The following is a 12,061-nucleotide window of genomic DNA, read 5'->3' on the forward strand; positions in this document are numbered from 1 at the left end:
TGCATAAGTTTATGAAAACTACATTGCCCTAAGCAGCCCAGCGCGGAAGAACGTCAGCGCGTTGACGTCACATAATTGGTCCACCCTCATTCCTCACTGTATGTATTTCGATCAGAGCTTCAGTCAAAGGACTAAACAGCTTGTTTCTAGATTGTCATTTACGAGAGGTGGAACTGGGGGTAAATGGCGAAAACGTACGACTATCTTTTTAAACTTTTGCTCATAGGAGACAGCGGAGTTGGGAAGACATGTCTGCTCTTCAGGTTCAGCGAAGACGCCTTTAATACTACCTTCATATCAACGATCGGTCAGTTCACCGGGTTCTTTTCTTGGGTGGGAGGGTACGGCTGCACCAAGGGGCTTCTTCATTTTAATAGCCTATTGCATATCTTAACTGATTGATGATACAATCAACAGGGTTTTCAAATTAAACATGTTATCTAATGGAATGTGTGTAGTTGCAATATAAAATGGAATAGGGAGGCCGCAGCGACAGTTATTTCATGTATCCTAGGGTACAATTCAGACAGGAATTCGCCATGCTGAACATTTTAAGTATCGTATTCAGTCACAAAGTATAACGGTATCCATGTTGTGACTCTGAGTGTTGTATAGCCTCCCCAAAACCCGTCTGGCTGGCTGGGCAGATGTTCTAGCACATAGGTTACCCTTTGAGGGTGACTTAGCCTACTATTGAAACAGAAGGGCAGGGTACGTATAGTGCTGTATTGTACATTCCACCATGCCAATGTGTTTACCAATAATACCGGGCAGTAGGCTGTTTGTGTTTTACAAGGGACATCAGATGAATTTGTTGAATTTCCGTCATTGATTCAGCTATTGACAGTTATTGACACATAACTCGGATGTTTATAACAGATACGAATAAGTATGCCAAAAGGCCTACCTAATTGCTTATTTTCAACCTCTGAATAATACGTGTTGGATAGTGAGTTAACTCTTGACGACATTATCCAAGCCGACTAAATATTCATAAAAAATATGTTTGAATTTCAGATCTTGTCCATGGAAATTGTCTATTGTCTTTTCTATTGCTTACAGTTAGATGTAATTTGAAACATAGTTTTGATATGGCTGACCTCTGCTCTTGACCAGGCTTTATTGACCTAAAAAGACTAAGCCGCGAGTCTTAAAAAGAAGGATCTGATCCTGTGACTCTCGTGGCCATTCAGTGACTCATAGAGAACAGAGTTACTGAAAGTCAATCCACTAGCCTAATGATTGTTTTATTCTGCCTGAGCAGCATTTTCATGTTGTGATATCTGAGTGATGTAAGGCTTCACTTGCTGTGGGTCAACTTTCTCATCCCCGTCAGCCTCGTAAGGCCTAGCATGTGTATCAGTGCCAGAGTGGTTGTGTTGTGAGTGTTTACGAAAGCCCCCTCGCCCCCCGGCACACCCCCAACTTCCTCAGAGTAATTGCCCTCATTTGATTGCATTTATAAAGTCCTCATGTGTCCAAGCACTTCTGTGTCTCCTCTGTATCATGCCTACAAACATGACGCAAGCAGGAAAAAGTTAAGTCAGGCATCCATTATTGATAGGCAGATTGCGTTGCACGTATGAAAGCTGTGCTATTGTGAATGGCTGGGCACACATGCCACCAGAGCACTGAACCAGTCCGAATGGGTGAGACTCAGAGCGAACCCCACTCTTCCCCTCCCGACCCGACCATCGCGTGGATCAGCTCAGAGGATATGTGACACTGTTTATGTAAGATGTCACAGGTGGAAGAGCGGAGGTTTACACTTGAACCGGCTCCCGTGAGGCCTTCATGGGCGTTTACCAGACTCCCCCTGACACCGTCTCTGTTGGAGATGTATCCCAAACTTCAGAAGGCCAATGTCCAATGCCTAGGTCCAAATATGCAGGCTATTCCTGCTGTTTGACTGGTTGTGATGTTGTCGAGCAGTTGACGCAATTAATCTTGTGTGTGCGTGGATGGGGAGGTTTGGTCGTTTCCTGTCGCTGATTTCCGTCTGATTATGGCAGAGAGGCATTAAAACGTCATCGTCTACCCTGCTTTTGTTTGAAATGTCGCCTTCTGTTCGGTTTCCACAAGTCCCCTCCTCAAGTAGACTCCTATAAAAAGTTCTGATTGTGTCTGTCGGCTTGACTCCATTTGAAAGAGAGTGTTTTTTTTTTTTTTAAACTCCACGTTACAATACATTCCCTCTGGCAAGATGAAGAGTGGCCTGGGTTATTTTAGACAGATCATGTTTTGAGAGGAAAAGGACAAAAGCGCTTAAATAAAGAAACACACTATAAAGTAGCCTGAAGGTTCTCTTTCTTTTCAGTGGTGCCATTGGAAGAATGTGAGAGATTTGTTTTCCCCTGCTTGTGAACAACAAAGAGAAAACTGCACTTTAGTCCTATGAAGAAAGAACATGAAAAGGTAGCTTCTGCCTATTATTTGTTTCCCCTGCTTGTGAAAAACAAAGACAAAACTGCACTGAGTCCCAGGAAAAAAGACAAAAAAAAAAACATGAAAAGGTAGCTTCTGCCTATTCAGAATGATGCTATCTTAGACTTAGGCTCCTCTGCTGCCTGACTGGCTGGTACCGCTGCTAAAGGAACACAGCATTCCTCTATCACTTCTAGCTGGTACCGCTGCTAAAGGAACACAGCATTCCTCTATCACTTCTAGCTGGTACCGCTGCTAAAGGAACACAGCATTCCTCTATCACTTCTAGCTGGTACCGCTGCTAAAGGAACACAGCATTCCTCTATCACTTCTAGCTGGTACCGCTGCTAAAGGAACACAGCATTCCTCTATCACTTCTAGCTGGTACCGCTGCTAAAGGAACACAGCATTCCTCTATCACTTCTAGCTGGTACCGCTGCTAAAGGAACACAGCATTCCTCTATCACTTCTAGCTGGTACCGCTGCTAAAGGAACACAGCATTCCTCTATCACTTCTAGCTGGTACCGCTGCTAAAGGAACACAGCATTCCTCTATCACTTCTAGCTGGTACCGCTGCTAAAGGAACACAGCATTCCTCTATCACTTCTAGCTGGTACCGCTGCTAAAGGAACACAGCATTCCTCTATCACTTCTAGCTGGTACCGCTGCTAAAGGAACACAGCATTCCTCTATCACTTCTAGCTGATACCGCTGCTAAAGGAACACAGCATTCCTCTATCACTTCTAGCTGGTACCGCTGCTAAAGGAACACAGCATTCCTCTATCCCTTCTAGCTGGTACCGCTGCTAAAGGAACACAGCATTCCTCTATCACTTCTAGCTGGTACCGCTGCTAAAGGAACACAGCATTCCTCTATCACTTCTAGCTGGTACCGCTGCTAAAGGAACACAGCATTCCTCTATCACTTCTAGCTGGTACCACTGCTAAAGGAACACAGCATTCCTCTATCACTTCTAGCTGGTACCACTGCTAAAGGAACACAGCATTCCTCTATCACTTCTAGCTGGTACCGCTGCTAAAGGAACACAGCATTCCTCTATCACTTCTAGCTGGTACCGCTGCTAAAGGAACACAGCATTCCTCTATCACTTCTAGCTGGTACCGCTGCTAAAGGAACACAGCATTCCTCTATCACTTCTAGCTGGTACCACTGCTAAAGGAACACAGCATTCCTCTATCGTTTCTAGCTGTCAGACTTCAGGGGCCCTTCCTCCCCTGCTCCTCTGATAAATGCTATCTTTACAACCACATCTGTGCTGGCGTTGTTCCTCCCAGAACAGAACTCCATGTACAAAGCTGAATTTAACCCATAACTGAGGAGATAGATAGGTAGATAGATAAACTTGTGTTAATCCCGTGAGGGAAATTCAATTGTCAAAGCAGCAAGGTAGTAGGAATAGGATTCAAGTATATACATAAACATAAAACAATAAATTAATACAAATTTGAAAAATAAATAAAATAAATAGACAACATAGTGCAGCTCCACTGGTGTACATTCCATAATACTAAATGTTTGGTGGTTGTGTTGGTTGTGGAGTCTGATGGCTACTGGCACAAAGGACTGGCCAAGGCGCTTTGTGGTGTGCCGAGGAGGGATCAGTCTGTGGCTGAAAATGCTAGAAAACCGTCCATACAGGACAGGCAGGACATAAAAGCACCCGAAGGGAAATGAAAGCGTTGCTCAAAGCATAAGTGAATCCAACATCGGGCCTGCCAGTGGTTTTGCATAAGGAACTAAACAGGTCCCGTGCTTAGTGTGTTTTTTTTTGTTACCCTGTGAAATGACGCGTGGGTGACTAACTACTGCTACGCCACTGACGGCTTCTCCCTCCAGCCAAGGCACGTCCAGTGGACTGGACAGCGTGGTCTTGGTGAGCGGAACACTGAGGCAGTCATGCTTGGGCCCGTGTGAAGCGCGTACGATACGAACAGGGTGGGTCTCAGTTGTTTTGCTTTTCCTTTGTCATGGTGGGAGCCGGGAGCGTTGTGAAAGGCCTGGTGTGTCCTGGAGCTCAGCCCTTGGAGGGTTAGGGTTAGTGTGTGTGTGTGTGTGTGTGTTGTGTGTGTGTGTGTTGTGTGTGTGTGTGTGTGTGTGTGTGTGTGTGTGTGTGTGTGTGTGTGTGTGTCCTGGAGCTCAGCCCCTGGAGCGAACACAGGCCAGCTCTGTTAGGAGTCGCCGTGGGGTCGGGTCTCGTGACGTGACGCTCTCTCAACTGCATTCTTCCGCCAGAGTAGCCCTCTGCTTCGCTCTGCGCCGCGGCCAGCCGTGAGGGACTTCCTCCTGGAGTCCAGGGGGTCAGAGACCTCAGCCCCGCCTGCGGGACGACCCACCCACCCCACCCCCCCCCCTCCGCAACACCTCGGAGCAGGAGAGGAGGCCCTGTCTGTTTCCTATGACTCATACCCTATCTCTCATTATCTCTCTTTCTCTCATTTACCGTTGCTGCTCGCCCTCGTCATTCTCTCTCTCGCTCTCTCTCTCTCTCTCTGTTTGTCACTTTCTGTCCCTATGCTCCCACACCTCTCTCACTTCCTAATGCTCTCACTCTCTTTTTTTTTCTTTTCTTCTCTCCTCCAGCTCTCTACCATATCACTTTCTCTCTCACTCATGCATGTGTTCTCCTCCTCTCCTCTCCCCCCCCCTCTCTCTGTCTCTGTCTCTCTCTCTGTCTCTCTCTCTCTCTCTCTCTCTCTCTCTCTCTCTCTCTCTCTCTCTCTGTCTTTTTCTCCTCTCCTGCTACATAATGCAAGAAGTGGTTCAGCAGAAAGGGCACTTAGTTTGCCACGTGTGTGGTGTCAACACAGAAGATTTGATAGTTTCCAGTCGACACACGGTTCAAGTCTGCGTGCTGCGTGCTCAGTGTTCACCCCCTGATCCTGCAGAGGATGATGGGCGGCCTGCGGGCTCTGGGCTCTGGGCTCTGCTCTCTGCTCTCTGCTCTCTGCTCTCTGCTCTCTGCTATTTGCTCTCTGCTCTCTGCTATCTGCTCTCTGCTCTCTGCTCTCTACTCTCTGCTCTGGGCTCTCTGCTCTCTGCTCTCTGCTCTCTTCTCTCTGCTCTCTGCTCTCTGCTCTCTGCTCTCTGCTCTCTGCTCTCTGCTCTGTGCTCTCTGCTCTCTGCTCTCTGCTATTTGCTCTCTGCTCTCTGCTCTCTGCTCTCTGCTCTCTGCTCTCTGCTCTGTGCTCTCTGCTATTTGCTCTCTGCTCTCTGCTCTCTGCTCTCTGCTCTCTGCTCTCTGCTATTTGCTCTCTGCTCTCTGCTATTTGCTCTCTGCTCTCTGCTCTCTGCTCTCTTCTCTCTGCTCTCTGCTCTCTGCTCTCTGCTCTCTGCTCTGTGCTCTGCTCTCTCTGCTCTCTGCTCTCTGCTCTCTGCTCTCTGCTCTCTGCTCTCTGCTCTGGGCTCTCTGCTCTCTGCTCTCTGCTCTGGGCTCTCTGCTCTCTGCTCTCTGCTCTGGGCTCTGGGCTCTGGGCTCTGCTCTGGGCTCTGCTCTGGGCTCTGCTCTCTGCTCTCTGCTCTGGGCTCTGCTCTCTGCTCTCTGCTCTCTGCTCTCTGCTCTGGGCTCTGGGCTCTGCTCTGGGCTCTCTGCTCTCTGCTCTCTGCTCTCTGCTCTCTGCTCTCTGCTCTCTGCTCTGGGCTCTGTGCTCTGTGCTCTGCTCTCTGCTCTCTGCTCTCTGCTCTCTGCTCTCTACTCTCTGCTCTGGGCTCTCTGCTCTCTGCTATCTGCTCTGTGCTCTCTGCTCTGTGCTCTCTGCTCTCTGCTCTGGGCTCTCTGCTCTCTGCTCTCTGCTCTCTGCTCTCTGCTCTCTGCTCTCTGCTCTGTGCTCTGGGCTCTCTGCTCTCTGCTCTGGGCTCTGGGTTCTCTGCTCTGGGCTCTGGGCTCTCTGCTCTGGGTCCTTGGGCTCTGGGCTCTCTGCTCTCTGCTCTCTGCTCTGGGCTCTCTGCTCTCTGCTCTGGGCTCTCTGCTCTGGGCTCTCTGCTCTCTGCTCTGTGCTCTGTGCTCTGTGCTCTCTGCTCTGTGCTCTGTGCTCTCTGCTCTGTGCTCTCTGCTCTCTGCTCTCTGCTCTCTGCTCTGGGCTCTCTGCTCTCTGCTCTCTGCTCTCTGTGCTCTCTGGGTTCTGTGCTCTGGGTTCTGGGTTCTGTGCTCTGGGCTCTGGGGCTTTCATCACCTGCTCCGGAAACAGGTGGGCCACAGGAGGAGTGCAGATGTGTACCGCTCACCACTTCCTCTGGTGCCTCTCGCCGTGAGGCAACCGTGTCCTCATTCTCTCGGCGTGTGTCAGCTGCTGTGTGCCTCTCGCATGTTGGCCATTCTCTTGGCAGGCGTTACGGGGGTGATGGATTATAAATCTTAATCCAAGAGGGTTGTGCCATAGCACTGTAAAAAGCCACTTCGGCTGCCAATACGCGTATATGTACTTAATGGATATGGTGATGAGGAACAACGTTTCCACAGCCATCCACATTTGCTTGCAAAGGTCACACTGTAAGAGAGAAAGCACATTTGGTTAGTAGACATGTTTTTGATGAACAGATAAGGAGATACATTTAGGTAAACAATTAACAGTAGGTAATATGGCCACTGTATCAGTATCAGTAAGCATTAGCAATATGATATAGAAGGAGAGAGAGAAAGGTTGCCAGGCAAGGTGTATGCGTAATTTGTTTATGTTTAGTTTTGCTGAGCTTTGTTAATACCATAGTACCACGTGGCTCTTGTATATTTCCGCACCCTAACCCCAACCCCACACTGTGAAAAGCCACAGTGCCACTACTCACAGGTTGGCCGTTAGTGGCCACAGCTGCAATCTGAGAGAGGAGACTTTACTCAACCCTATTAGCCCCTTAGCACTGAGCGAGAGACTGAACTTTAGGTGTTAGTGAGTTGTTTCATATAGCATATATACTTCCACCTGGCTATTTGTAGCCTGAAATGCCTCGCCCCACCCCCCACCTTCATCGCTTCTATGAAGGTGTCAGCTGTAGTGCTGTGTTGTGAAACTATGGCTGTATATGTGTGTGTGTGTGTGTGTGTGTGTGTGTGTGTGTGTTGTGAAACTATGGCTGTATTTAGCTTTAGTTAGGTAGCCACTGGGAGGGGTTGGGGGGGGGGGGAAAGAGACACAAAGTCCTGACTGCAAGACAGGCTGATGTAAACCTCACACTTTAACGTGGAGCAATGAAGCCCCTTGTTTAATCACACTCCTAGATCTTCAAGTCGCTAACTCTCCTGTGAACAGGTCGGTTATTTAAAGTCGGTGGCGGAAATTGCTTCACACTTTGACATTCAAGCTTATGGCTCAAACTGACACAAGACCGACACCTTTGTTGTGGTAAGTGGCAGCTTAACGAACAGTTCTCTTTTCATTCACTCATTCTCTCCTGGAGCCTCTAGACGTACCTATTACGATTAGAAAAAAAAATCACATTGCAAATCCCCTTCAGCCCAACTGTGGCAGTCCTCCTAGGCCTGGCACCGCCTGCCACCCCCTGCCACCCCCTGCCACCCCTGTTGCTGGGCAAATGAGTCCTGAACGGGTTGGAGGAGATGCCCAAGCTCTGCATGGTGCGCCCAGATTGATGCGGCTGCTGCTGCTGCGGCTGCTGCGGCTGCGGCTGTAGGGAGGTGCCTGCTTCTGCATTTTTATGCTTTCGAAGGATTTGCCTCACAACGCGCCAGCGGCTCGATCCCTCCTAATGCCACCCGCGTCAGCGTTTCAGCGCGTTCTCAATCCATAGTGTGTGTGTGTGTGTGTGTGTGTGTGTGTGTGTGTGTGTGTGTGTGTGTGTGTGTGTGTGTGTGTGTGTGTGTGTGTGTGTGTGTGTAGTTTTGTGTGTGTGTGTAGGGCTTAGCTGTGCCTGTCACTGCGTAGAAACAGCCACACATCCCATCACCTTAGAGCTCCATTCGGCATTTAGACCTGTGACATTTAAACTGGGTGAGCAGACAGTCATCCAATGAGTAATTGCCTCCACGCCAAAACAGTACTTAAAACGCCAAAACAGTACTTAATTGAAATGATTTATATACTTCATTTGGTTTTATCATGCAGCCCTGGTGTTGCTCATGTCATCCTTTACAAGTAAAGCCTCAAGGATGGTCCGAGGGAGAGACCGAGTAAAACTGTGTGCTTTTCACAGACGCATCATGGCTGTATTTACTGTCGATATTTGAAGTGCTGTGCTCCGTCCATTTGGCCGTGTTCGGTCCAGTGGTCCCTCCTCCTATGTGAGGCTCTGTCAATATTGATAGCTTCGTCCGGCACCATCTTGGTTGCCGTGGGATATCAGCATCGGGCCACCTTGAAGTCTCACCAGTCGTTAGCGAAGCAATTCATCATCTGGGCACACACACACACACACACACACACAGACACACACACACAGAGACACGCACACACACACACACACACACACCACACACACACAGCCACACTCACACACACACTCTCACACACACATACACACACACTCTCAGACACACACACTCTCTCTCACTCACATACACACACACACACGCACACACACACACACACACACACACACACACACACACACACACAGGATTCCATCTGGGCCTGGTGTGGGTGTCACCAGCCCTCTTCAGTCCACTCTAAGGTCACACTGAACTGTTTGACAGCAAGCATAAATTACACCTGTGTGTGTTCACTGGCAGATTCTCTCTGGCACACACACACACACACACACACACACACACACACACACACACACACACAATTACCCCTGTGTGTGTTCACAGGCAGATTCTGTCTGGCACAAGGACGAGTTCCATTTTCCCCTGTAGGTTCGGTCTCTGCTGCTGTGTGTAGTCATCTGTCAGCAGGGCCTCTTGTGGAGCATATCACTGGCTCAAGTACACACACACACACACACACACACACACACACACACACACTGTCAGTACGGCCTCCAGTGGAGCATATCACTGGCTCGAGTGTTTAACTTTCTGAGCCGTTCTGTCACTTTCTCCCTGTGGCATCCTATCAATTATTACCAGTGTGTGTGTGAGCTGCATGCTCAACCCTTAAACCTCTAAAGGTTCCCAGAGCGGATTGAGAGTGGTGAGGGTGAGTTTCTAGTGATGTTAGCGCGACAAGTTGTCTCATAAAATGTTAATGGGTGAAAAGTCCTTGGTGGTCATACACGTGGGTCTCTGTGTGTCATGGAGTGTGTGTGTGTGTGTGTGCTAATTGCATTTGCCATGTGTGACTGCTATCTGCCGCCTCGTGACGCGTGCTCATGACATCTCCATCTCTTCTCTCCTCACAGGAATTGACTTCAAAATCCGAACGATCGAGCTCAATGGCAAGAAAATCAAGCTGCAGATATGGTAAGAGCTGCAGCCTGCTGCTCCGGAACACGGTTGAGTGTGTGTGTGTGTGTGTGTGTGTGTGTGTGTGTGTGCCGCCAGCCGCTCCAGAACATGGTTGCCGTCCAGCCAACATCTGTTCCTATCCGTCCGTTACCTCCCCCGGTCCGTTAAGCCGGGAGAAGGGTGACAAGGCACTTTTTAAATGCTCAACGCTTCCTGTCTGCCTCGTTGTTACGCTGCTGTGGAAGATGAGATGGGAAACGTCAGAGGCATGAGTCAGGTCACAAGTGCCATGGCAACAGTCATCCTTAACCTCAGCCTTTCACTTATAGAGGCAGGCTGGTCCTGCGATGGTGCATTTATATTTCATTCCATCATTTAACAGACGCTTTTATCCAAAGGATGTATACACAGTTTATATTTTACACTGATGGCACACTGCACATCAGGAGCAATTAGGGGTTCAGTGTTTTGCCCAAGGACACTTCGACAACCTTCTGATTACTAAACGCCTTCTCTACCTCCTGTACCCTGTCACCCCAGTGGTGATAATGGTGATTGTTAACCACACCACTTGATGGAGACCTGAGAGAGAGTCTCAGTGATGGCAGCAGGCCGTGAGATGAGATGGTGGGAGACGTCCTTATCCAGCACACACCTGTGATAGAGACCTGAGAGAGGTGGTGAGGCGTCCTGGACCACTCCGCTCCGGCGCTAGAGGCCTGAGATGACATGCCCAAAGTTGTCCTTAAACACTAAGCTGGCGAAGAATATGTGGTCACGGTCAGGCTTGAGGCGGGGGAGAACGTGCTGCTTCACTGTGTCAAATATGGAAAATGAAGACAGATCTTTTGCTCTAAATTCTCTCTTTTTGTTTTGTTTAATATTCTCTCTATTTTACTCTGATGTTCTTAACATTAGCAACACTGAAATGTCATGCTAGTAAAGCAACCTGAATGTGACAGGGAGGGATCCATCCATAGAGGTAGGACCAAGATGAGAGAGTTAAAGTAGGCCTTTACTGAGCAGTGCTGATAGATACAAGAGACAGGCTAGAGGTGTGTGTGTGTGTGGCTTGTGTGTGTGTGTGGCTGGTGTGTGTGTGTATGTGTGTATGTATGTGTGTGTGTGTGTGTGTGTGTGTGTGTGTGTGTGTGTGTGTGTGGCTTGTGTGTGTGTGTGTGTGTGTGTGTGTGTGTGTGTGTGTGTGTGTGTGTGTGTGTGTGTGTGTGTGTGTGTGTGTGTGTGTGTGTGTGTGTGTGTGTGTGTGTGTGTGTGTGGTGACCACAGGAAGTGGACAGTGGCCTGATGACCATCACACTGGTCCTTTCCTTCCCTTTCCTCTTCCCTCTCCACCCATCCCCTGGACCCTGAGTCCTCACTCTCACACACTCTTCCCTCTCCACCCATCCCCTGGACCCTGAGTCCTCACTCTCACACACTCTTCCCTCTCCACCCATCCCCTGGACCCTGAGTCCTCACTCTCACACACTCTTCCCTCTCCACCCATCCCCTGGACCCTGAGTCCTCACTCTCACACACTCTTCCCTCTCCACCCATCCCCTGTACCCTGAGTCCTCACTCTCACACACTCTTCCGTTCGTCCTCTCTCTCTCTCTCTCTCCACCCATCCCCTGGACCCTGAGTCCTCACTCTCACACACTCTTCCGTTCGTCCTCTCTCTCTCTCTCTCTATCTCTCCACCCATCCCCTGGACCCTGAGTCCTCACTCTCACACACTCTTCCGTTCGTCCTCTCTCTCTCTCTCTCTATCTCTCCACCCATCCCCTGGACCCTGAGTCCTCACTCTCACACACTCTTCCGTTCGTCCTCTCTCTCTCTATCTCTCCACCCATCCCCTGGACCCTGAGTCCTCACTCTCACACACTCTTCCGTTCGTCCTCTCTCTCTCTCTCTCTCTATCTCTCTCTCTATCTCTCCACCCATCCCCTGGACCCTGAGTCCTCACTCTCACACACTCTTCCGTTCGTCCTCTCTCTCTCTCTCTCTATCTCTCCACCCATCCCCTGGACCCTGAGTCCTCACTCTCACACACTCTTCCCTCTCCACCCATCCCCTGGACCCTGAGTCCTCACTCTCACACTCTTCCGTTCGTCCTCTCTATCTCTCTCTCTATCTCTCCACCCATCCCCTGGACCCTGAGTCCTCACTCTCACACTCTTCCGTTCGTCCTCTCTATCTCTCTCTCTATCTCTCCACCCATCCCCTGGACCCTGAGTCCTCACTCTCACACTCTTCCGTTCGTCCTCTCTATCTCTCT

General features: G+C 49.5%; 1 protein-coding gene across 1 annotated transcript in view; it reads left to right on the plus strand.

Annotated features, from left to right (window-relative positions):
* Window positions 1-158: 158 nt before the first annotated feature.
* LOC308372026 (ras-related protein Rab-8B) overlaps window positions 159-12,061 on the plus strand; it is a 21,933-nt gene continuing 10,030 nt past the window's right edge. Inside the window, exons 1-2 of the mRNA XM_080847120.1 lie at window positions 159-307; window positions 9,738-9,798. Of these exons, the coding sequence (XP_080703246.1) occupies window positions 184-307; window positions 9,738-9,798 (185 nt within the window). The 5' untranslated portion in view covers window positions 159-183. The remainder of the gene's footprint in view (window positions 308-9,737; window positions 9,799-12,061) is intronic.

This window comes from Sprattus sprattus, assembly GCF_963457725.1.
Source record: "Sprattus sprattus genome assembly, chromosome: 11".
NCBI lineage: Eukaryota > Metazoa > Chordata > Actinopteri > Clupeiformes > Clupeidae > Sprattus > Sprattus sprattus.